The sequence below is a fragment of the Dipteris shenzhenensis genome, chromosome 9 (assembly GCF_047967505.1).
Source record: "Dipteris shenzhenensis isolate YYH24624 ecotype China chromosome 9, Dip_SZ_1.0, whole genome shotgun sequence".
NCBI classification, from domain to species: Eukaryota; Viridiplantae; Streptophyta; class Polypodiopsida; order Gleicheniales; family Dipteridaceae; genus Dipteris; species Dipteris shenzhenensis.
In genome coordinates, this window is record NC_141604.1 from 18490318 (window position 1) to 18516448 (window position 26131).

General features: G+C 43.8%; 1 protein-coding gene across 2 annotated transcripts in view; it reads right to left on the bottom strand.

Moving 5' to 3' along the window:
- Positions 1 to 26131, bottom strand: part of TPP2 (tripeptidyl peptidase ii) — a 203805-nt gene that overhangs the window by 139844 nt on the left and 37830 nt on the right. For both annotated transcript variants that reach the window (XM_087378744.1, XM_087378745.1), the window contains exons 5-7: positions 17556 to 17636; positions 8329 to 8415; positions 8009 to 8148 (exon numbers count right to left, since the gene is read on the bottom strand). In XM_087378744.1, coding sequence (XP_087234870.1) covers positions 8009 to 8148; positions 8329 to 8415; positions 17556 to 17636 — 308 coding nt within the window. The remainder of the gene's footprint in view (positions 1 to 8008; positions 8149 to 8328; positions 8416 to 17555; positions 17637 to 26131) is intronic.

A 26131-nucleotide genomic window follows, 5' to 3' on the forward strand; every position in this document is an offset into this window, starting at 1 on the left:
CGAGGCCCAGTCCGGTGAACCAACTAGAAAGACGACTATACCAGCATCGCTGGTCCCCATCAACAGATAAGGCCATAGAGGAGGATAGGGCTAGCCAAGGTAGGCGGAGGCGACCGTCGGAGGAGGAGTTGAAATCCCTGACTCTGTGTAAATAAGTGATAGCCTGGAAAGCCGCATCGAGCTGTAGGGGTGAGGCGCCGAACTCTGCTAGAATGATCTGGTGTGGTACCGATGGTTTGCTGCGGATCATCCGAGCAAACATCAGTATCTGTAGGCGCTCGACTCGAGCCCACTCTGTGTCTGAAAGGTCGACTCCCCACCACGGGCTACCGTACATGCCTGCTGGACAGACCAAAGAATCAAAAGGAGAGACTTGGTCTGCGGGTCCTAGAAGTGGGAGTGGTAGCACTGTCGCTCCAGCCTGGCAAGAGCGGCGTAGCCCCGCCTGATCCTGGCCTGCATGGTCAGGCGCATCGTGAAGATCGGGCCTGAGAAGACAACGCCCAAGTATGTGTAAGAGTCAACTATCTCAACAGGGTCGCCGGCGAAGAGGAACTGCTCTCGGTGCATAGCGGGTCTGGAAGTGTTGAAGATCATCACCTTGGTTTTCCCAAGGTTGACCTTCAAGTCATGTGTATCACAAAAGACCTGGCGTCCATCCAGGTGTCGCTGAAGACCAGTAGCAAAAGAGAATAGTAGTACTACATTGTCTGCGTACACAGCAGAATCTGGATGACAGCCTCCGCAAGAGAGCAATCTGCACCTCCGAGTGTCCTGATGGTGGTCTCGAGCTCGTCGATGTAGAGGCCAAATAGAGTCGGTGACAAGGGACATACTTGTTTGACTCCGATAGTGCTCGTGATCTCTGGGGTCCAGCTAGTGCCATCCTGACCTGGCCCGTCACCCGCTCATAGAGAGCTGCCCAGATAACCTCCGAGTCATAGCCTAACTCCTGCAGGCGTCTGACGAGTCGGGTGCGGGGAACGGTGTTGAATGCCTTGCGGAAATCCACAAAGCAACAATATACTCTCTGTCTCCTATGTCTGGCCTCCTCAATGATCCCTCTTAAGTGTAAAAATGTGATCGTAAGTCGAGTGAACCATCCTGAAACCGGCCTGTCCGGATGCCCTGAGCCCCTGTACCTCTGCGCGAGCACTGACCTCGCCATCTAACACTGATGCATAGATCTTGGACATAACATGTCCAATCATGATGGTTCTGTTATTCCCTGGATCCATGGGATCTCTTGCTTTGTGGATGGGTGTGATAGTGTTCAGGGTCCAGGCTCTAGGGAACCCGTGGCAGACAGCTTCATTGAACAGCGTTGCCAAGATGGGGGCTAGAGTTTTGATGCCATAGGCAACAAACTCTGTGCATAGGCCCTCATGATCCTTAGCTCGGCCGTTGTGAAGCTTAAGCGCTGCGTGGGTGACTCCCTGGGTTGTGAAGAGGGTGCAAGAAGTGGGGCGGGGGGTGGCTGAGAGGTTGGGAGGAGGCTGATCAGGGATATCATAGAGTGTACGTGCGTAGGAGTGCCAGAGGGAAGTGTCAGTGAGGGGGAAGGGGGATCGGCATTCTAGGAATTTCCTCCAGAAATCCTTGGAGTTGCTACTAAACAGAATGTTCACTAGCGTATCCTCATTCTGGCGCAAGAAGGCTAGCTTCTTGTGACGGACTAGTCGACGATAATCCCTGGTGAGATGTGGGTTGTGTTGGAGATAAGTGCACACTAAGTGTACTATTTCCTAGTCCACATTTGTCTAAGTCTAAGTCTAGTCTTTATGTCTTGAGTGTGTGCCATGTGGCACTTCTACAATTATCCCATAAGCACTCTTGCTTTATGTCTTGTACTTTGCCCCATATATTCATGGGTCACATCATTGCAATCTATCAGTCTAGCTTGTGTCTAGTCTACACTCTTCTCAAGGTATTTCTTGTCTTTCAATCTTGTTATTTCATTTCCAGTTTCTAGTTCTAGTTCTTGCTTCCATACTCCAACTTGGTATCAGAGCTAAGTTGATCCCTCTTCTCTCCCCTCAGTCTGCCTCTTCTCAGATCTCTCCCCTGCTGCAGATCTGCCCCTCTTCTCAGATTTCTCCCTCTTCTCATTTCTCCCTTTTTCTGCAACGCTCAGATTGGGCTAGAGATTATGACACTAGGCAGTCCACAAGTGATAATTGATTCTTTTTGGGAGATGCTTGCATTTCTTGGCTAAGTAAGAAACAATCTACTGTGGCTTGATGTTTCCCAAGGGGGGTGATTTGCAGATGCATGCTTACAGTGACTCAGATTGGGCTAGAGATTATGACACTAGGCAGTCCACAAGTGATAATTGTTTCTTTTTGGGAGATGCTTGCATTTCTTGGCTAAGTAAGAAACAATCTACTGTGGCTACTTCCTTATAGAAACAATCTATTGTGGCTACTTCCTTATGTGAAGCTGAGTACAGGGCAGCTTTCACAGCAATAGTTGAGTGTGTGTGGCTTCGCCACTTATTCGCTGATCTTCATCTATCATTGGAGGGTCCTTCTCCAATTCTCATTGATAGTCAGAGTGCTATAGCGGTTGCAAAGAACCTGTGTTTCATGCTCGCACGAAGCACATTGAGGTTCATTATCATTATGTCAGAGAGAAGTTGCATGTAGGGGAGATCAGTATGATCTATGTCTCCACACATGACAATGTTGCAAACATCGTCACCAAAGGACTTCCACGTGAGAAGTTTGAGGCATTTCGCAATGCCTTGAACTTATCCTCCTTTTAATGATCGATCCTTTCCTTGTACATCATCACACTGACACTGCAGAGGGGTGTTGGAATTATCGCCATCATTCATGGCAATGACCAATGTATGGTCAATAAGTGAGTTAGGGGCACTTTTTCCTCATCAGAGGTTTTTTCCCCTAACCACAGTTAGGATCCCTAACTACTGTTAGTGGATAGGACTTGAGGAAATTGATCTTCAACCTCTAGATCCTTGTGCTAGAAACTACTTGGTACTTTGCTCGAATTGGTGAGTACTTGAACTTCTGTATCTCTAGTCTTAATGTCATGATTTTTGTACCCTAATCGTGCAGCACCTTGGCACTTTTCAACCAAGGTCTACCCAGTAACAATGGGTAGGCATTTTCTTATGTTGAGATGACAAATACGCTAACTGTATTATGCACTCAATCACAACATCCGAAAGCATACATGTCGGCTCAATTGGTATTTGATCGGCCATGCATACTCGGAATGAAGAAGGTTTGAGATTTTCGAGTTTCAGTTGCTTAGCAATAGTATCTGAGATAATGTTGACTCCAAAATCTGAAGGAAAAAGAGAGATGGAGAGCAAGCCACACAGAACGTAATGAATAGAAGAGATAGGAATCAAGCTTCATCAACATGTGTGTTCTTCACAACCATTCATGTGTGTGCAAGCCAACAAATAGATTGTGCATCAAGACAAATATTGAAGCCAACACTTAGTCCACAAACTGACACAATACAATACCAATTGCACAACAAATAGATTGTGCATCAAGACAAATATTGAAGCCAACACTTAGTCCACAAACTGACACAATACAATACCAAAATGTTCTACTATATGACTGGCACCTCTAGATCGCTGAGCCCGTGTGCTACACTGAGCATATGTAGAGACTCTCTCTCTCTCTACACTGAGCATATGTAGAGACTCTCTCTCTCTCTCTCTCTCTCTCTCTCTCTCTCTCGCATATCCTGCTGTTGCTGCTAATGATGATGATAATGATGATGGTGCTGAGATTGATATATAGTCGACCATCGACATGACTATGTTGTACCTAGGACTTAGTACTACCATTTTGCATTTTGCATAGGTATGGATGCTCGTTTAGTAGCTCCACAGACCACGACATAGTCTCCTATACAGGCCATGACATAGTCTTCTATACAGAGACACATCAAAGTCTAGAGCGCCCTCTTCCAATAGTCAGCGGATATACATGGGAGTCTGCCTACAGAGATGAGACGAGGGATACAGGAGGAGTTCGAGGTTCAGGTGGAGTTGCAGTCCTTTTAAGATCCACACTTCGGGGGATCATTTCAGTAGAGCAGAGAGATACACATTCCAGATTTCTTTGGATCGGGATACGACACATGGACAGCCAGGATCTATTTGTCGCAGTCTGCTACTTCCCCTCGGAGACCTCCCACTTTGCCAGAGATATTCGAGGTGATGATGAGACATCCCCATTTGCTGCCCTTTATCAGTCCATCGTTGACTTTTCTAGCCGCGGAGAAGTCCTTCTAGTGGGGGACTTCAACGCGAGGACAAGGGCCCCTCAGGTACCACTTATTGATTTCAGAGATGATTCCACTCTACTGTCAAATGTTGACCTTGAGGAGGCAGGTATGCTACGGGCTTCGGCTAACAGGCGAGGTCCATTCTCATCTTATGGGCAGGCCGTATTAGACCTAGGCAAGATACATTATCTCATTATCTATAATGGTCTTAACAGATGGCCCGCTTCAGGTGGTTTCACATGCTTTCCACATGGGGGGAGGTCCAGTGTTGTTGATTACACTTTTGGGACCTGGTTGGAACCGAGTGAACTCCCAGTGAAGCTTAGCTTCTACAGAGATCACTTCTTACATATCACAGCGGAGGGTTTCATTGACCCACCAGGATATACACAGATTCACCGACCCCACTCGATGAGGATCTCTCTTGGGCACAGTTCCGACTTCGCACAGTCGTTACTCGTCCCAAGGTAACTCCTCCCTTACTACTACAAGGGAATGTCACAGGAGCCAGATGACATCCCAGGAGATCGCCCTGTTGGTTTCCAAAAGGCGAATTCATCATAGCATGTATCGCTAATGCCAATATACCCCCAAACTGGCGATTACAGTTAGGGTTAGCCAGGGCCCCAAGGCCACTGTAAGAGCTTAATCAACCTAGAAGCACCAAAGAAAGAGAAAGAGAAAAGGAAAGTTACCAATAAATTTATAAATAAATTAATTGATTAATCAAATAAAATAAACAAAAAATAAAGCGGTCATACAGTGAAATAAACCAAGGAGAGCAACTAAAACAAAACGCAAAAGCATACTTTTTAAAGAAATAAAATTAGAAATAAAATAAAATTAAGGAGAAGAGAGACAGAGAGAGAGAGAGAGATAGAATTTAAAATTAAAAATTAAAAAAATAAAATTTTAAAAAATAAATAAACAAAAAGAATAATAATAAGAATAAATGAGAATAAGATTAGCTGTCGAGGCTTCTGCACCCGCGTAAGATAAAACGATGTAGTTGAACAGCTGATCACCACTTGGACGAAAATTCAAAGAATTTGCATGTCCACTAAGGTGATAGAAAAATACACCTTTGTAAGACTAGAATAAGTCCAATCATACAAATTTAGAATTTTTGTTGTTCTAAAGATCAAAAATCTACAAAGAAAATAAAAGAGAAAATGAAAGAGAAGAAAAAAGAGGTAAACAAAAACTTTTATGAAAAGCAAAAGGAAGACATACTTAGCAAGCAAAGCAACACTTATGTCGTCATCAGTGCCCAAGCATAAGTAGCTATACTGGGTTTCTAAAGACCCGTGGAGTCTCTTGGGCAAACCCAGTGCTTACTAAAATACGTCAAATAAACAAAAGAGAATGAAAACAAGAAATAAAGAAGAAACGAAGCACGTGACTTAAGCAAAAATAAACAAGCAAGTCAAGAAACAAAAACTTCCAAAAAACTAGAATCTCTCTCTCTCTCTTATTTAAAACATAAAAAGTTAAATGGCACTTTACACTTACGTCTCGTTTCTGCAAAGAGGCAAAAATACATTTCTAACTTAGAAAGCACAAGTATACTCAAACAAACTCTCTTTTGAAATTCTAAATGACATGGGGGTGTGAAGTAGCAGGTCAAAGAAAAAAGTGTCTAGAGCTCGTGCCACAACTTAGCTTCACTAATGCCTTTTCCAAAAAAAGGCAAAACCCTTGTCACGAAAATGTCATGAAAGCACATACATACACAATTTGTAAATTAAACTAAGCATCAACTCCAACAATAACGACGCTTCAATAGCCCAGGTTTTGGGCAAGCAGGCACATGTTTTCAAATAAAATCATCAAAATCTCGAGATGAAAGCAATCTGAGTTTTCTATAAGCCAATAGTGACCTTGAACTATCCATTGATATTCAACTCATACATCCCATCTAGAGATCATCAAGCTGCTCATACATCAAAGATTTCTACTGTTTGCACCAGAAACCTCTCTCTCCTTTCCCTGCAGCAGGCCAGCAATACATGAGCAAAGTAAGCTGACCATCTAGGCCAGCTATTCATCATCACTTCCCTACTGAAAAGTTAAGAATGTATACAAAGAGTATCAAGCTTACTGCAATGCAGGCATGCTATAACATCATATAGCGAGTTGAAAAACGAAGAGCACTATATTATAAAGAAAGCAGTTAGTTGTTTGCAAGGTCATGAGACAATACAGGTGTAACTTCCCATCTGAAATCCAATCACTTGTACTTTTAACCATTTCTCTTGTTCCTACTCATGTTCGATGAGAACTTGTTTAACTCAAACTGCCATATGCCATTTTCAAGGCTAAATGAATATACCTAGATGAATTCAGGAACATTCCCAAACTCATCCTCTAAAAACACAACATAGTGCAATTTCAATCTCATGATAGTCACTCATAAGATTGAAAACCATAAACTCCATCACGCATAGCAGGGACTAGCTACTATGACATCCCCACTGACGTCATCAGCACCCAACAGTGGGTGTAGACCATAGGGCACTCCAGAGGTGAAGGGCAAACTCAGCCATGATGAAGGCTAGCACTAAAGGAGAAGGCTAATCAAAAAGTAGTCCAAATCTCTTCATTCAAGCTACAACTGCTTGTGAAGTTTAAACGATTTCATTTTAGTCTCTCCCAAACGAGCATCTAAATCTAAATCTAGTTGATAGGGCAACGCACCATTTAAGATAGAAAGAATTATCGCAATACCAACAAGCCGCAACTTGGACGAAAACTTCACAAGGTTAAATTTTCATGTCCACTAGAAGCATATACCTAGATGAATCCAAGAACATTCCCAAACTCATCCTCTAAAAACACAACATAGTGCAGTTTCAATCTCACGATAGTCACTCATAAGATTGAAAACCATAAACTCCATCACTCATAGCAGGGACTAGCTACTATGACATCCCCACTGATGTCATCAGCACCCAACAGTGGGTGTAGACCATAGTATAAAAGTATACGACTGCTTGTGAAGTCTAAACTATTTCATTTCAGCCTCTGCCCGTCTAAATCTAAATCTAGCTGATAGGACAATGAACCACTTAAGATAGAAAGAAACATCGCAATACCAGCAGGCCGCAACTTGGACGAAAACTTCACAAGGCCAAATTTGGATGTCCGCTAATACGGTAGAAGCATATACCTAGATGAATGCAAGAACATTCCCAAACTCATCCTCTAAAAACACAACATAGTGCAGTTTTAAATATCACTGGAGACAACAATGTACGCATGTGTATCATCACGAATGTGGCATTTTAAAATAGCACTTCTTAAAAGATGTCAAAAAATGTAAAACATTTGGCAGTTTATACTAGGCTTACTGCCCAACTCCACTGTCCCTAATAAGCTGCCCAAGAAAACTCTTTAAAACCCTTGAACTAGGTTAGGCCTTTAAGCTGTTAAAAATAGTGTATCCACACTGCTGCTAGGGGTCTATTACCAAATTAGATTCAGGCCTTTAAAAAAGAGTGGCCTTGCAGGCCTTAATCTTTAATCAAAACAGGTACTCGAGGATGGTGACCACTGTATGATGTGTGATATCCTTCCAAGAAATAGCATTCTCAACATCTAGCTCCAGGAAGACTCTTGAATCCTTTCCACTTAAATGTCGCTTTGCCACACATTGAAAACACAAGATATATATAAACAATACAACAACTGAACACGACAGCCATAAAGATTAAGATGAGCTGAAACATCTATCAACCTGAAATTAGTTAGAGGAGTGAAATCTGCCAATTTTCCACCCCCAGAATCATCCATCTCTTGTGTGTCAAGGGCTACTCTCCAAACATCCGAATCATTCCATACAACGGCATCAATCATGGGTCCTTTATCCTCATAATTCTGTATTGCATACACATTACCACCCAAACCAAAATGAAGAAGGAAAAATAAAAACTACATTTAAGATTCTTTTAAGACACAAAGCAAAACTCTACTTAATGGCATGATCTATTTTTTATTCTTCTTCTTTTAAACTTCTGAATTTTTCCCAACTTTCACAAGAGAAAGACATGCTCTCACATCTGACAGCTTCTGGAGAAGATCAACTCGATTTTTAAGATCCTCTTGCTCCCTCTTGAGAGAAGTATCAGAAGGCTTCGGGTGCTTCTGCACATTCAAACAATATAAGGCATGAGCTCCAGCAGGCTGCAACCTAATTTGATGACTGCTAAAATAACAGCATTATAGAACTTGAGAACGGTCCATGTGTACTTTTCCTGCCTCTTTGAAGTTGAAGACTTTCAGGATATAAGTCCAACCACGGCACAAAGGTTTTGTCTTTTTGCTCAATGCATCTACCCAAAACTATGTACTCCATAGACAAATGCAACTAGAAGTAAAATGAATTCTTGGTGCAGTTGCTATTTTGCACCCAAGCCTTGAAATCCTAATTTAGTTGGACTACAAAGCCAAGAAGATGTAAATGAAAGATTCAAATTTCTCATATCTCCAATTCTGAGCTCGCTTTTTATTACTATCTAAAGAGACATCTTTCAGAATCAAAGCCCAAACTTAAAACCGAGAGGCTATTTGTGCATGTAAATACATTTTAAATCGACCTATACCAAGCTCCTTATCCGTTCTTTAAGGTCATACAGAATGCATACAAACTGGCAAGAGAAAATTATCCATATATGCAACCGGCCTATGACAAAATAAGGGCGGTGAAATCACAATTTAGCAAGTATTATCCCACTGGCACAACACCCACACCAAAAAAACACTAAGGGAGCTAGAATGCTCCTGCTCAAAGACACAGTACACCGATAAAACCAAATCAGCTGGCGCCCCTTGTGGTATTTCTTTATTATTTATTTCACTGTAAACAGATAACAACATGCTTTGTAGGCATCCAAAACACAGCATAGCCTCTGTTTCCAACAAACTCAGCTAATCACAACCCTGTATGCATCCAGTCCCAGAGCAAAACCTTTCTGACAACCTGCCTCCAGCTCTCGCAGTGGAAATCACCCAACAATCTAAGCCCTACCCAGTTGTTACGGCATCAATCCCGTGGAAAGCAAGGCCAGCGCTCAGTCCTCGGCTGTTACAGTGCCGCTTGACTAGCAACCAGTGGATTGCAACGCACAGCCAGGCACCCTAGCTGACCAATTGTGAGTAATCTCACCGCACAATCACCTGGAAAGAAGCCTCAGCTTGAAATCAGTCCAAAATCTCAACAACCAGCCTTCAGCTGCCAACCATGGCATCCACAGCTGCCAACCATGGCATCCACAGCCTAGTCTCTGTTAGAAATTAGCAAAAGACAGACCAGCCAGCAAAAACACAGCCAAGAAGGCCCGAAAAGCAACTCATCCAGCTTGTAGGAGCTCCAGAACAGCCCGAAAGTGCCACATATCAAATCGTCCCTGACCTGGCACACTCCAGGAGCACCTGCACAGCCCTAGAACCCAATCGCCCAGCTACCAGGCCAAGAAATCATTTTTTAAAAAATGCCTCCAGAAGAAATTTGCCCAGCTTTCTGGCTCCTAGAACAGCAGAATTATCCTCCTGCTGAAATTGCCTCCCTCCCCTGGCACCAGAACCAGCAAGATTCAGCCCTGCAAGCAATCGCCCTACCTCCTGAAAAGCAAATTGCAATTCTCTCTAGCAGCTCCCTGCTTGTACAAAACTGGGCATAATCTTTCCTGGATGCATTTCTGCCTGCACTGACCTGGCCTGGCCCCAATTTGCACCTCAATTGGGCTGTTTTTTGCCCTGAACACAATTGGCTGATTTTAAGCTAAAAATAGCAACTAGATCTTTACCACTCTTCTGATCACGAGAAAACTACAATTAATACACCAACACGAGCACAATTTGCCTGGGATCACAATTCCACGAGCCTGATACACATACCAGGACTCCCGAAATTCCTGTGCCACCAAGGTCCAAGGTATACGTAAATTCAATTATGTTAGAATTCACGTCCTCGTGACATTATACCTCACATTCCCTAAAGTTTACAAGAATTTGCACCAGCATTGAAAGGACATTGCGTAAACATTACCCTGATAACAATGGAAAAAAGCCTTAAAGCCTATAGATATCTATACTATGCAAATGATGAATACCAGATCACCTAATCCAATTGCCTTCATTGCCAATAAGTGAATACTCATCATTATTGCAGCACCTTGCACATTTAACAAGCTCTCGGGTGTTACATGCAAGTATAATTATCCAATTGAAAGGGCCTTCAAGTAAGGGCACGACACCTGACCATGATTTCAAATAAATCATCTAGCATTCAAATGTGGACTTGAAGTATATGAGCTTTGTATTGCATGTATCCAATTTCACGAAAACAGATCCACAACCTAAAGAAGAAAATGTCTATTTATGGTCATTATGCTGATAACTCTATGTACTAGATCAGATATGCTAGCTACCTAAGATTGGCTGGTTGCTACTAGGCCCAACAAAACAGTCCACACAACTTTCTGGGCCTTGAAAACTGTCACAGTAAAGTCTACCACACATACGAGCATTTGACAACACACAAATTGGCACCCATAGTTTTGTGAGAAGTGCAGCGAAAATGATTGGAAGAGAGAGAGAGAGAGAGAGAGAGAGAGAGAGAGAGCACGCCTCACACACACACACACTAAGAAGGAGAGAAAGGAGAGAGAGATAGAAACAAAGAAAGAAAGAAAGTTTATTAAAGTCTTCCGAAGACCAATGGGTCTATGAGACTCTGAAAAACCTGATACAAACGTTATGTGGTAGTGGAGCTACTAAACGAGAATCCACACCAATGCAAAATGCAAAAAATGCAGAATGGCGGTACTAAGTCCTAAGTACAACATAATCATGTTGATGTTCGACTATATATCAATCTCACAATCATCACCAACAGCAGCAGCAGGACATCAGGGTGGATGAGGCAATGGGGACAGGAAGTCGGCAATAGAGTGCTCTCGGCCACTCAAAGGTGCAGTCATGGCACGTCTCTTGGTCGTAGCTCTGCGTCTAAACAAGGCTACTGTGACCCCCGTCGGTCGGGCTCCGACTCTAAACATGGAGGGGATGTTCCCAAGTGTGATCTGTGTGTCAACCCTCTGTCTGAGCTGTCAGGTCACATGCTCCGGGTCACGGTCATGTCAAGGCCTTGTCTCGTGAGGGTCCATGTAATCTGGCTGAAAGAACTCCGTGATAGAGCTCTGGGTGGGATCAACTAAGGAAGAAGTATGCTGTCTCCGTGCTCGGACTATCCTCTTGCGGTGTCTAAGTACCTCATGAATGAAACCTGCCAAACACCACTGGTCTGAGTAGGAGAGGAAACGAGCCAAAATCCCATAGCTATCTCTGAAGAGGCAGTAGAAACGCCCCCGGATCTCATAGTAAACTGGACACCTGAAGATGAAATGCTCCTCTATCTCAACCTCTTGCATGTCACACAGTGTGCATATGCGCCTCCCCCTGGGTAGTCGCTCTGCTCTGCCGCTCTCAATACTGCAAGTGATCTCTGGAGAAAACCCCGCTAAAACTGGGGAAAAACCTCAAAAATAATGGGCTACTCAAGAGCTCGGATTACACAGCTCAACAACCAAGTGAAGGGAGCCCTAGGGAGTAGATGAACTGCTCCACTACCTTGCTCCTTAGGTGCACAACAGGGTTGGCTCTACTCCTCTGCCAAGCCCTCCAAGCGATGCTGGTCTGCAGTGAAGTGCTGCTCCACCAAGTGATAATGAACAATGAGAATGAGAGGCCTATATATAGGCAGCCCCCCTGCCTAGTCGGTTGGTCTAGAGGTTGGCCATCCACCTGCCATAGAGCCGACTTGCATGTGTGGGCCGACCCACTACTAGGACTGCTCATGATCCTATAAGAAGGGCACACACACCCCCAAAATAGGAGTTATAACCCCCAAAATAGGAGTTATAACCAGCCAAGGTGGCCGACCTACACGTCGACCCACCCTTTGCTATCCAGCCCCCGACTGGGCTGCCTATAGAGGCACATCCATGGCAGTCCCTTAGGGCAAATCTGGCCACACTCCTCCACAACCCTCTTGGGAACCTCCATGTCCACCGTGGCACTGCATGGGCCCACAAGAGGCCCTACACTCACGAGAGGGGGCACACCCACAAACATAGGCCCTCTCTCTCTACGCTACCCTCACTCACAGGGCCGGCACACCCGCAAGCAAGGCCCTCTCTCTCTAGGTGACATCAGGAGATGTTGACCTCCAACACCCCCTCTTAGCTCCTGGATGGGAACAAAGGTGTAAGGGAGCTGGGTGTGCCGTTTGGAATAGCTGGAGGAATCCATCGGGTGATGTCCACCACCGAAGATCACCACAAGAACTGTCGAAGAAGCCCCGCATGGCACGAACCGCCTCAGCATGATCACTGGAAACCTAGAACTATTGCTCCCAAGCCACAGATGCTAGGTACACTCCTCTAGTCTGGTAATGATACACTGGGTCAAATGGTACAATAATCCAACTGCCGGTACAGGTACATGACTCCAACACACGATCTTGGAACCATAATCCAGCTGATACTGCCTCCGGTGCAAGGTCTACTTCCTGGATGGGCCCCTGTATCTAAGAGCTAGATAGCCCCCTCACAAGTCCAAACTAGTACACTATCGCCAAATCGATGAACTTTAGTGCTCCAATGGCAACAGGCATATAACAACCCACAAGGATCAATCAATTGTGTCTAGGTTCCTGCACTAGCAATCTACCGACCCATCAAGATCTCCAACAGCATCAGACAATAGCTGCAACAGAACACTAGGAGACCCCCTCTGAATCTGCCAGGTCATAAAGTCCAAACAAAATAGAAACTGGTAATAAACCGCCACCTGAGTCAGCGGGAAACAACTCCTCGTGGCTCGAGGTCTTGCCTGAAAGCCTACCTCAATAAATAACTCCCTGCTTGGTGCACCTGATCGGCAGGTCCAACTGCCACAGACAAGCAAGCAATCCTCCATCTGGATCCAGAAAGTCTACTCGCAGCGCCTGCCTCGTGCTACTAGAAGGCTGGCGTATATGTGGTCGCAGTAGTCACACTATTGATCATCTAGTTACTGGACCCCTCTGCGTTCCTTTGGGGACGCTGAAGCCAATAATGATCTTTGCGGCCACATCGATTACACTTACGGTGATAAGGAAAAAAAAGAAAAGACAGCCAGGAAATTATGTACTTTACCGCGTCAGATAGCTGAGACTTCATAGGGATCTTTCTGGCCACATCGATTACGCATACAGTGATAAGGAAAAAAAAGAAAAGACAGCCAGAAAATTATGTACTTTACCATGTCAGATAGCTGAGACTTCATAGGGATCAGCTGCGATGTGGGCTCGTAGATGATGAGCTTATGAACCAGGTTCCAGAGCAGATATCTAGAGCACACAAAAACGAGACAAACCCCCCCACAAAATCGACTGATTTCAAATATACAAAAAAAAACAGAAAATCCATGACTCAAGATGCACAGGTCATTAACGATCTTCAGATTTGCACCACTGCCAAAAAACCCTCTTCACCGTTCAGTAACAAGTCAACCATGTATAGCCCAAGTATACAGCTTGCAGTAATCGTTATCTACCCAAGATCCCAACCACAAACCAAATTCAGAGCTCCACAAAACAGGTCGCATGTAGTCTATGCGGGCTTTTCTCCAAGACAGAACTGCCTCGTTCAGTGTGTGTGAATCAGCTTATCCGTGCATATACGCAGCCATTAAGAGTCTTGTTCATGCTCACGAACCAATACCAGCCTGCGTACTAAAAACGAGAGCCCCTGCACAATATAATAAAGAACTGTGCTAGACTCCACCTGACAACATACAAACTGATGCAGCAACATCAGCGATCAATAGCATCCTCCCAGAATTCATTTAGAAAAGCAGTGTCGCACTGATCTGCAGCAAGCATCTTCCCTCTCAACAACGATCGAAGAGCAACGGCCTCTCATAGACAAGCTCCATTCGTCACCTCGTCAAGCAAGGGAATGCTTCAGCCTCTCTTTGACGACCTCTGCTACCACCTACGAGTCTCTCGTCAAGAGCAACGTAGCATCCTTCCAACGTCCACAATCAGCTCCCTGCCGCCATCCCACGTAGCTCCAACTCATCATCTAGAAAACTCCCCTTTACCATCATGTAGCCACCTTGCATGCACATGTTCCCTTCCAGAATTTCCATTCCACATCATCACGTGAAATTTACTACTCTCCCATTAAAAAATGCAAATACCCCCAAGGCACATTAAATGCACATTTTGGACCTTTTAGTCACACAATTCCCACACACATTAGCATGCACATTAAAGCTTGCATGCACCCTCATACACCCACATGAAAAGCCATTTGACATGGGCAACAGAACATATCAAATTCCCGTAACATGCAAGACCACATTGACTCAAGAAAATTAACAAAAAACCTTAATGACTTGATTTTACATGACCCCAAAAACATTTTCACTTGACCACACACTGGTTACCCTTGCTCTAGAGGTCTAGTACAACCACATTGCATTTCATCATTTCCCATGAAGTCCCTGCAAAACATACTTTATTGTCTCAAAAAACTATACATCAGTTCATCATGGTTGTAAAAGAAAATCCCCAAATGCCAAAAGCCCACACCTACCCTAGATGTGTACAACTATGTGCCTACCCACAGCTATATACAGTGCTCAAAAACTTGATACAAATCCCCCACTCTGCAGACATGGGGATATAAGATTTGTATTTCTTCATATATATCCTCATCCATGAGGTCTTCCGGTTTATCTTGTTTCATCACAGTAGGTCCACAGCTGCTCACACTCATGATCCTATGAAAGTATTTCTTTAGTCTGAAGCCATTGACTCTATTCTTATGCTGCTGACCATCCAAATCCTCAAGTTGATATGAGCCATTTTTGAATTTCTTCGTCACACACGGAAAGGTCCATCCCATTTGGTCACAAATTTCTTCTTGAAGGTAGAATCCAGACTACCGTTGCATCTCAAAACTAGATCACCCTCCTCAATTTTCTTATCCCTGAACTTCCTGTTTGCTCTTTTCTGATTCTCCTCTTGAATTAAAGCATAATGTTCCACCGCCTTTTGTCTGTCTAGTTGTGCTTCCTACAAATCCAATAATCAGTTCTGGAAAGTAGAATTTGAATCCTCATTCATCTTCATTAATATCTGTAATGCAAGAATTAATGCATGAATTTCTACTTCCAAGGGTAACAAAGCTTCTTTCCCGTAAACAAGATGAAATGGTGAAATTTGGGTGCCTTCTTTTACTGCAACTCTATAAGCCCATAAAGCCTAGTGCAAAGCAAGGTCCCACTCCTTCTCATGTGTTCTCATGATCTTTCCCATAATATTAATACACACACCATTAAATTTTGCATTCATCCCATTACATTGAGGATAATAGGGACTGGCATATCTATGTTTAGTCTTCAGCTTACCACATAATAAATCCATCAGTTCACTCCTGAAACTTGGACCTCTATCAAAAAGCAACTCCAGTGGCACACCAAATCTACAGCAAATGTCCTCATACACAGATTTACATACAGATTTCGCATTGACAGCCCGTACTGCTCGTGCTTCAGTCCATCTCATCGAGTAATCCACAGCTGTCAGCACATAATAATTTTCCCTGGCTGTCATTGGTAGAGGACCGATGGCATCTATTCCCCATTTCTCAAAAATATTATAAGCAAGCATGATATTTCTGAGTTCTGGATGTAAGATCCTCTTACTCATCTGCTGACACTATAGGCATGACCTGCACCAATGTCTTATGTCTCTCTGGAGGGATGGCCACACATATCCTTCTGTAAGTATTTTCCTCAGCATGATTTTGAAAGAAAAATGTCATCCACATCCTCCCTCATGATTAGCTTGTAGGATATGAAAAACTTCTTCATGCCAGGGAATTCTTCTGAGCACCAGATCAGCTCCCTTCATGTAAAGAACATCATCTATCAGACAATAAGAGGTACAGCTTTTAATAAATCTGTATTTTCTTTGTTTCGGAACTTCTTCAGGCACTTTACCAATTAACAGGAAGCTTTCCTCACAAGCCAATGTCTCCCTTCCTTTGTATAAGGGCTCCTGCACCCCTACTGCATCAACATAAGCTGCTGTAATTTCCTGCGCAGCATCATGTGCATTTACATTTTTATCTCTTTCAATATGTTGGAGTGTCCACGCATCCAATTGATTTAACAATTTCTTCACCACACTTATCCATCTCTTCAAATGAACATGCTTAACCTTCCAGACACCTAAATTTGCTTTACAACCAACAGAGCATCTCCCTTAATCATGAGTCTCTTAATACCCAGACTAATGCATACTTTCAAACCTTCGAAGAGGGCTGCATATTCAGCTTCATTATTACTGTTGGCTTTGAGCTGAATCCCCATTTTCCGAACCTCCTTCCCTTCGGGAAAATAAATGACAATTCCTCCCGTACTTTTATTCAAACTCTTTTTGTAAGATCCATCAAAGTGTAAAACAAATGCATCCTCTAGTACTTTTTCTTCTTTCATGTCAGTGTTCTTCTCCACATCTGCAACTAAGATAGGTCCTTCCTTATAGGTGAGGAGATCAGCCAAAGAAGCTCTGGTAGAGTTCTCAACCAAGAAGGTAAAAGAGTACTCTTGCAACTCTACCATCCATTTAATCATGCTCTTGGAGATGTTTGTACTATTCAACATATGAGGCAGTAGTGAACATGAGGTGAAATTCTTTTATCCATAATCATTAAATTTAAACAACATCAATTGAGGTGTAATGTTGACCTCCAACAACTTCCATGTATGAAAACACAAAAGTCTTTCGATTTTGCAAAAGACCCCCTTTAAAAAAAAGAGTAGCATTAATGGTGTGTATTACCAAAAGATTATGACTGGTTCAATTAGCATTAAACAATGCAACACGTGCATCAACAAACCATGAATGATTTTGTTAAAATGGTGATTTAAGAAGACTAGAAAAGGCTTCTCTAAATTAGATCTTGGGAACAAGCTTGTCCCGAACAATGCTATAAGATAGACTCAAACAATTAGATTTCGTCACTTTGCAGCAGCATTAAATATCACGACACAAGGGTGCTTTCTTAAAATTGCTATAAGATAGAATCAAACAATTAGATTTTGTCATTTTGCAGCAGCATTAATATCGTGAGGCAAGGGTGCTTTCTCGATTTTCATCCCTATAGGTTAAACCAAATGACCTAACTATTTAGGATTAGTTGGCCTAGAATGTTCAAGCAACTCACCAAGTCAAATGCTGTAAGCTGCCGAAGAGCTGCTGTAAGAGCCTCCATATGCTTCTCGTCCCACTTCTTCTTTCGTTCTTGCTGCATTGACCATTTCCCACGATAATCCAAAGATGTTAAATTAAGGCCTTCATTATCAACAATTTCCACTTAACATATCCTCATGTCTTAAAACCACGCTGAAAGTCAAAAGGTGTTCATCCACATATAAATGTAATCATGCATACAAATGCTTTCAGGTATGTGTGCACGTGTGTTTCTATAAGTATCATAGCATTGAGCAATCATTCAAGCTCACGATTGACTTAAACATAGGGGACACGTAGAGTGTCTAGATGACTAAAGCATATTTTAGTGCTGGACTTTCAGAGGGAAGCTACAACATTGCTTGAATAAACATGTCCAGCATGTTATACTCTAGTTGAGGTGACATGACCTTGGAAGGGTCAGTTGAAATTCTCCTTTAGAGGACCGTCTTGTGTAATATATTTATAGTGCTTCATGTATATTGGTCAAAGGAGTCAATGTCAAGGTCCTTCATGAGGGTGTTTTGGCACTGACTAGGTGTCTTTCCATACGGAGACGATGTGATGAAACCCAAAACTGCCCAATAGAGATCCTCAATGAGTGAGGGAGATGAATCCAATTATATCCTGGGGAGTCAATCAAGCCCTCGACTGAAATGCGCAAACGGTGATCTCTATAAAAGCTGAGCTTCACTAGGAGCTCACTTGGTGCAAACCAAGTCGAGCACAGAGACAAGTCGGTTTTGTAAAGGGGCCTTGAGCCTTATAAAAAGGGGACCTTGGGGCCTCCATAAGGCATCACTTGTGGCAGCCACTAAAGAGCAAATAGGAGCAGCAAGAGCAGCAACCGTTGGGCCTATATCCAGGAGGTGAACCAAGCTGAGGAGCTGTAGACTTAGCTCAGCATGGGCTGCCCACCTAGGCTGACTAGCCAAGCAGCAAGGTGGAAGGATCACTAGATAGAGAATCTACATAAGCTCAGAGGAGCACACCTGCTAAGAGATCTAGGAATGCCAAGTAGATAGTAGGAAAGCTTTGGTAAGATTTCAGGACCACGGTTTGGTGGGAGTCCGCATCTCTTTTGTATTATGACCGGTTTTGGACAAAAACATATCATTGTGGATTCTATATTTGTCTTGGATACACTGTCTATTTACTGGATTGCACACACATTTATGGTTGCGAAGACACACAAGTGAAGAAGTTTGATTCCATAGTGAAACACTTCCGAGAGTAATTTAGGGACGCTCTATTAGTCTTCCGATGCGAGATACCCTCTGGCGGGATTTCATATCTAACATGGTATCAGAGCCCAAACGCAAATTCAAAAGAAGTGGAGCTTGAAGACAAGGATGTTGCTCAAGGATGACCTTGATTCATTGCTTGGGGGAATTAATTTCGACGTTTGAAGGATTGTACCCATGCGAGAGAGGCAGGTATTTCAAGGATTGTACCCAGATGGGAGGCTCAAGTTCAGGCAATTGTACGACACTCTAAACTTTAATCCTTTCAATTCATTGTCATGGCCAACAGATATCACATCCCTAATTTTGGTGAGATGAGCAAGTTGATAGGACCAATTACCCATAATGGAAAATCAAGGTTCAGAGCCACTTAGTGCTAAGGGAGTCATGGGAGATTAAGAACGGGACAAAGTTGATGCCTCAACCCACCATCACTGCCCAACCACATCGACGACAGAAGCGGTGTTGACACCAACGGACACTATTAGTGAGAGCATGGCAAATACGTGATGCGGAGGCCTTGGCTATCATTGTGGGTACCATGGCAGATGCAGTGCTTCCTCACATACAGATGGAAAACACTTCTTTAGAGGCCCCGGACAACGTTGAGAGACATGTATAAGAGCTCAATAACAAGGCGAGGATCTAGATGGAATTGTATGCCATGAGCAATAACGAAGGGGCGTCAATACATGAACACATCACCAAGATGAAGGTGGTGCGGGATCAGTTGGCGGCAGTTGGTCAAAGGACGAGCTCGACCAGTATAGGCCATCTAATGGGCTATCCATAGATGCCACTTATACCTTGGTATGTGCCTTGTAGGCCTAGTTATAGTCAGTTAGGACTATTGGTACAATTAGTTTATGTACCATCTAGGTCAGTTAGGACACTTGGTCCAGTTAGGGCAGTTAGCCCTAAGGTTTTGCTATGTTGGCTCTCCCTTGAGCCTCCACTTTCAGTTTTGCAGCAATCTATTACAGCATCTCGTTTTTCTCCTTCTTGCTTCCATTTTTGAGCTTCCATTGCTTGTCATAGCCAACAGTGGTATCAGAGCAGGTCGGGAATCCATTCCCTTAGCCATTGACAGCTTTCTGAAGCTGTTTGGCAGCCTTTTGAGCCCTCATTCTTGCTGATTTGCTCAATTTTTCAAGGTTTTCTACACATCTATGAGGACCTGTGACCTCCTCGAGCATTTCCGTCACGGGAACTCCACTTTTGGCGCAGGAAATTGATGTTTTGAAGCCTTTTCTACTGAAATCGGTGCATTTACTGCACATTTTTTGCACAAAGCTTTTATACGGAATTCCGTACACCTTGTACGGACTGTACGGATTTCGCACCTGTGCATTCAAAGCTGCTGCGTGATACATCCTAGAAGCGTTAACGCCTATCTTTTTTTCAAATCACGTGCATAGGCACACGAATTATCCTCCCAGCCAACCTCGGTGGTAGCAAGCTCTCAAGAAGATTACGCTACGTGAAAGCTCCTACTTGCCAAATCTCAACGAGCCCCAATTCCCTAGATGGATCTAGCATGCCACATGTCTTCATTCTAAGGTGCCTCCTAAATGCATCATTTACCCCTCTCTTGGGATAACATTGAATCATTTGCCCCTTGGCACATTTAATGCATTTAGACCCTTTAGTCTTAGATCCACCTAGTCTAGTGCCATATCACCCTCACCAAGGACCTTGACTCTAATTCCTTTCTGATCATTTACGTAAAGCCCAACAAATATAATACAAACATTGATCCTTTAAAGGAAAATGTCATCTGACCCTTCCGAGGTCATGTTACCTCAACTTGAGCATGACATTCCTTCCCTCTTCAGGCATCACGGTCCTCGATGATAAAGTCTGGGAACACTCTCTGTAACTGGTATACGAATTACCAGGTAGCTTCTGATAGAGGTAAACCATGCCATGCAACAAACACCGTAGGTATCTTTCGATTGCGTACTTGCATTGTTCCTCGGTCCAAGATTCCAATTGGTTTGCGTCTTGCATGATCCTCTATCTCCTGAAACAAAACAACACCCTCGATTAGTGAGTCACTGTATGCAAAAATTTCTTTAAACGAGAAACATGAAACACTGGGTGCACCTCACAACCTTGTGGCAATTCTAATTTGTAGGCTATCTTGCCTATTCTTTTTAGAATTAACCACGGCCCACAATATCGAGATGATAACTTAGCACACTCTCCTGCAGTCAAAGACTTAGAGTGTGAAGGAACTCTGAGAAAAAGTTTTTTCCCTTCCTTAAATTCTCTAACGGATCTGTTTTCATCCGCATACGTCTTAGCTCTATCCATAGCTTGGCGGATGTTAGCTCTCGCAAGTCCTAGCATCTCCCGCATCTGAACCACAAAGTTCGCGGCACTAGGCACTTTCTAAGGTACTCCAACTGTAGCTGGAATTGCTGGTCTATAACCATAGTTCAGCACAAATGGACTGAACCCTGTAGAGGAATGTTTTCTATCATTGTAGGAAAATTCTAACAATGGCAACCACTTGTCCCATGTATGTTGCCTCAATGACGACACATATGCTCTAAGCATATCCTCTAAAATTTGGTTGATTCTTTCCGTCTGACCATCCGTTTCTGGATGACCCCCACTACTCATTCCCAATTCAGTTCTTAGTGTCTCAAACACCGCAGTCCAAAAATGACCGGTAAATTTGACATCCCTGTCTGACACTATGAATTTGGGTAATCCATGCAAACGAAATATATGTTTAATAAACAAATCCGCCACTTGCGGGGCACTAAGGGACTCTCTAGTTGGAATGAAGTGAGCCATCTTGGTAAGTACTAAGAGGATCAATCACCACAAGGATAGAATCATATCCACCTTGTGTCGTAGGCAGACCTACAATAAAGTCCATGGAAATGCTCTCCCACCTACCTAGTGGTATTTCCAAGGATTGTAAAAGTTCGGGTGGCTTCACCCACTCTGCCTTACTTACCTGACACGAAAAACAACGTGTCACATATTCATGAATATGCTTTTTCGTCTTTGGCTAAAAGAAATCTCGCTTCACGAGATCATATGTCTTCTCGACTCCTGGATGTCCCGCACATGGGCTATCATGGCATTGTTAAATGACTCTCTGCCTGAGATCATTTTGATTAGGTTCAGCATACCATCTCTTATGGTATATCTTGCATAAGTTTGGCCTTTTCTAAATGCCAGGTCATCTTTTTCCCCGAGTTTGAATACATGAGCCTTAGGCTAAAGGCTCTGGACAAATTTGTCCACCTTTTGAGTTTCTCTAATCTCGGTCATTAGAGCACTCTCTAATACCGTGAAACTCATATTATGCATAATGTGTGACAACGCATCAGCAACTTTATTATCCTTCCCTCTTCGGTACCAAATCATCAAATTAAACTCCTGCATGAGTTTTGCCCACCTAGCATGGCGGCCTCTCAAGTCAAGTTGTTTACAAAAATGTTTTAGAGTATAATGATCAACATCAACATAAAACTCTGACCCATACAAATAATGCCTCCATGTTTTCAGAGCATGGACAACATCATACAACTCTAATTCATGAGTTGGCCAATTTCGTTGAGAGGGAGAAAGCTTCTTGCTTTCAAAGGCTACTGGCCTTCCCTCTTGGAGGAGAACCGCTCCTACCGCAATGCCACTTGCATCGGTTTCAAGGAAAAACGGTTTCTGGGGATCAACTATTTTTAACACCGGTCATGAGACCACAGCTTGTTTTATGAATGGGCTAGTCTTTAGTTTCAGCCTCTTTACAAGCTTGGAGTTAATTACATTGTGCGTTTGACGCTGAGTCAAACAACACAATGACATCATGATTAGCTACTTGCCGTTTCATCTTAATTAACTCCGTATCATTAAAGGCTGTATACCCCGTTGCTGCGGGCGTTGACATGACATTATCAGGGCTTACCCAGGGCTATGTTTGCATGAGCAAGCTTTGTCATTTCAAAATCAAGCTTCTCGTTATAGTCCTGAATTCGAAGCTCCAACTAGGTAACCCTTTGGTCTCATACTTCAGTTGAGCTTCCATCTGCCATTCTGACTGTATATGCATAGTCACATGGGCTAGTCTTTAGTTTCAGCCTCTTTACAAGCTTGGAGTTAATTACATTGTGCGTTTGACGCTAAGTCAAACAACACAATGACATCATGATTAGCTACTTGCCGTTTCATCTTAATTAACTCCGTATCATTAAAGGCTGTATACCCCGTTGCTTGTTTTCTCAATTTCTTTTTTAACCCCTCCAAAGTAGTGGATGCCAATCCATCTTTCTGTTGTTTTATCCACCACTATCCGCTACCTCACTAAACATATGGGTAGCCTCGCGGATTTTCTTCATATCATTTCTAATTTCACAAATGGCGAAAGCCTCGTCCCATTTGTGTAACCAGGTCTCAATGATATCGAAACTACGGTCAGACATCCGACCAGAATACTTTTCTGGCCTATAATTGGCGATATTAGGCACCTTAGTCCTCCTAGGCTCAACCGTATAAACACTAGACTCCGGTTCCATTGGAGATTTACCTTTCTCTTCACGAGATGGTCTAGCACACATACTATGAACCATTTTCCTGAGCTCAGATTGCCCTACATTTGCTTGTAACTATTGCGCTAAAATCTGTTGCAAGGCATCCTCCAATAATGCAATTCTACCAGATAGTGTATGGCCTACTGGGCGCGACACCTGCGGGGTCGGCCGGACTCCCGTCTCTACGGGATCCACCCTAGAAGCTTCTTCTTCTACTTCCATTTAGGTTGATGGGGGGGGGGGGGGGGGGTGTGTTTTTCTAACACACCTAAATTGTATCCACAATCGAAAGCCCACTCCCAAATTTACGGCTAACCAGGCATCATAGTTGCACGAAACGGCCGTTTGGTGGCAGGAAACAGAAACGGCAAAACGAAAACAGCGTTTCTTCAAGAAACGCCATTTCGTAAAACTTGTTTTTGCCCTAGACCCCCAAAATCGCGATTTTGCCACCTGGCTCCTTTTCTTACCACCTCCCGCCCATTGTACTCTTTCTGTGCATCCTTGCTGCTCTCTCCACCTTCTCTAAGCTCTCTCCATCCCTCCATTCTTTGCTCTTGGACTCTCCATCCCGTTTTCCTCGAATTTTCATCCTTCTCTCTCCATCTTCTTCATCTTGCAAGCTGCAGCTTGGCAGCCTGCTCTCCATCCCTCCATCCTTCTTCTCTCCATCCTCTCTTTAATCTTACCTGTAACCTCTCCATCCTCCTCCTCTCCATCCTCCCTCACTTCTACCTCTGATCCTCCAGGCTCCTTCCACCTCTCCATCCTCTTTTACCTCTGAGCTCTCCATCCTCCTTCTACCTCTCCATCCTTTCTCACTTGTGACCTCTCCATCCTCCTTCTCACCTCTCCATCCTCCTCAATGCCGAGAGATGCTTATTGGGTCCATGTCTCCCTCCTGGATAGTTATAAAGGAGGCGGTGGCTCCAAGAAGTGGAGATGCAACTATTGCGGCATAAGCAAAACGGGGTCTGTCACACGGGTGAAAGACCATCTAGCAGGTGTTCCCAGCAAGGATGTAGGACCTTGTGAGTTCGTGCCTACTCCAGTGAAAGGTGGCCTAACAGAATGGAAGCATGTGCGTATGGCAGCCTTGGTTGCAAAAAGTGGAGGGCAAGGGCTGCATGAGGAAGAAGAGGCTGCTAACACTGAGCTATTGGATGATACCAGCACATTGGGTTCTACAAAGAGAAGTAGAGGGGCATCAACTACATCGAGCGCGGGTCCTAGTGCTACAAGAACACCCTTGCCACATGGATCAATTAGTGTGGATGCTAGTGCGAGAAAAAGAGGATCACTACAAAGGTCTAGCATTCAAGCACGCTTGCAAAAGCAAGCAGTGAAGGAGGCCACTAGTGAGCTCACAAAGCTCTTCATACAGTGTGCAATACCCTTTCATGTGGTGAAGACTACACGATGGAGGAAGGCCATGAGAGCCGTAAGCAGCATTGGGTATGAATGGTAAGGGCCTACATATGAGGCCTTGCGGACAAGAGAGCTAAGAAGAGAGAGGGAATGTGTGGAAGACAAAATGAAGCCCTTGAAAGAGACTTGGAAAAAATATGAATGCACACTCTTATGCGATGGATAGTCAGATGCACGCATGAGGAATGTGTACAATATTTTAGTGTCTTCTTGCAAGGGAACCATGTTCTTGAGAGCCATAGACGCTTCCACTGCAGGTACAGTGATTACAGGGTTGTATATTTGGGAGCATTTACGGGCAGCCATTATGGAGATAGGTGTTGAGCATGTGGTGCAGGTGGTGACAGATAATGGCAACAATTGTGTGTCAATGGGTGCCATGTTAGAAGATGAGTTCCCTAAGATTGTGTGGACACCCTGTGCCTCACATTGCCTTGATCTTTTGATCGAGGACCTAGGGAAGATACCTTGGATTGATGCCATCTTCTCCACAGCCCGCAGTATCGTGAAGTTTGTCATGAAGAGACCCAAAGTCCTCAGCATCTATCGGGCTTACAGTGACCTTGAGCTATTGAAACCTCCAGCCACAAGGTTTGCTTACATGTTCATAGTGGTGGCGAGGCTTGTGCGAGTGCGCCAGGGCTTGTTGCGCACAGTTGTCTCTCGGGAGTGGGGAGATTGGGATGATAGAGGCCAAATAAGTCTATCAAATTTTTTCGCATGATCATGGATGAGTCTTGGTGGAATCAGGCGGAGGCATTAATCAAATCGATTAATCCTATCTACACGGTGCTTCGCATCACGGACATGGAGGGAAGCACATTAGGGCTCTTGTACGAGTTTATGGACAAGATTGGAGTCCATCCGTGCTATATGGAATAAGCGGTGGAGTTGGTTCCACCGCCCAATCCATGCGGTGGCACATGTATTGCATCCCCTCTGGCACAGTCAAGAGCAATATGAGAATGACGAGTTGGAGAAGGGGATGCAACAGTATCTACAAAATTGGACGGGTGGTGACTTGGAGATGCAACGAAGAATGGAGGATGAACTTCTAGTGTCCCGCAATCACAACCTCTCCTTTGGTCGACCTACGGCTAGGCTCCGAGAGACACAAGTGCAACCTGTCTCCTGGTGGGAGAAATATGGCAACTGTACTCCTACTTTGGTAAGAGACAATTTACACCGCCACTAGTTAGAGCTTAGTCGTTAAGTAATTTGAAGTTTTATCTACTACAAATATGTTTAAAGTTATTAAGTTCCTGATACTTATCTCTGCTTAATTGGCTTGCCGCTTATGGCAAAAACGCCTTGCTATACGTGTTCTCTCA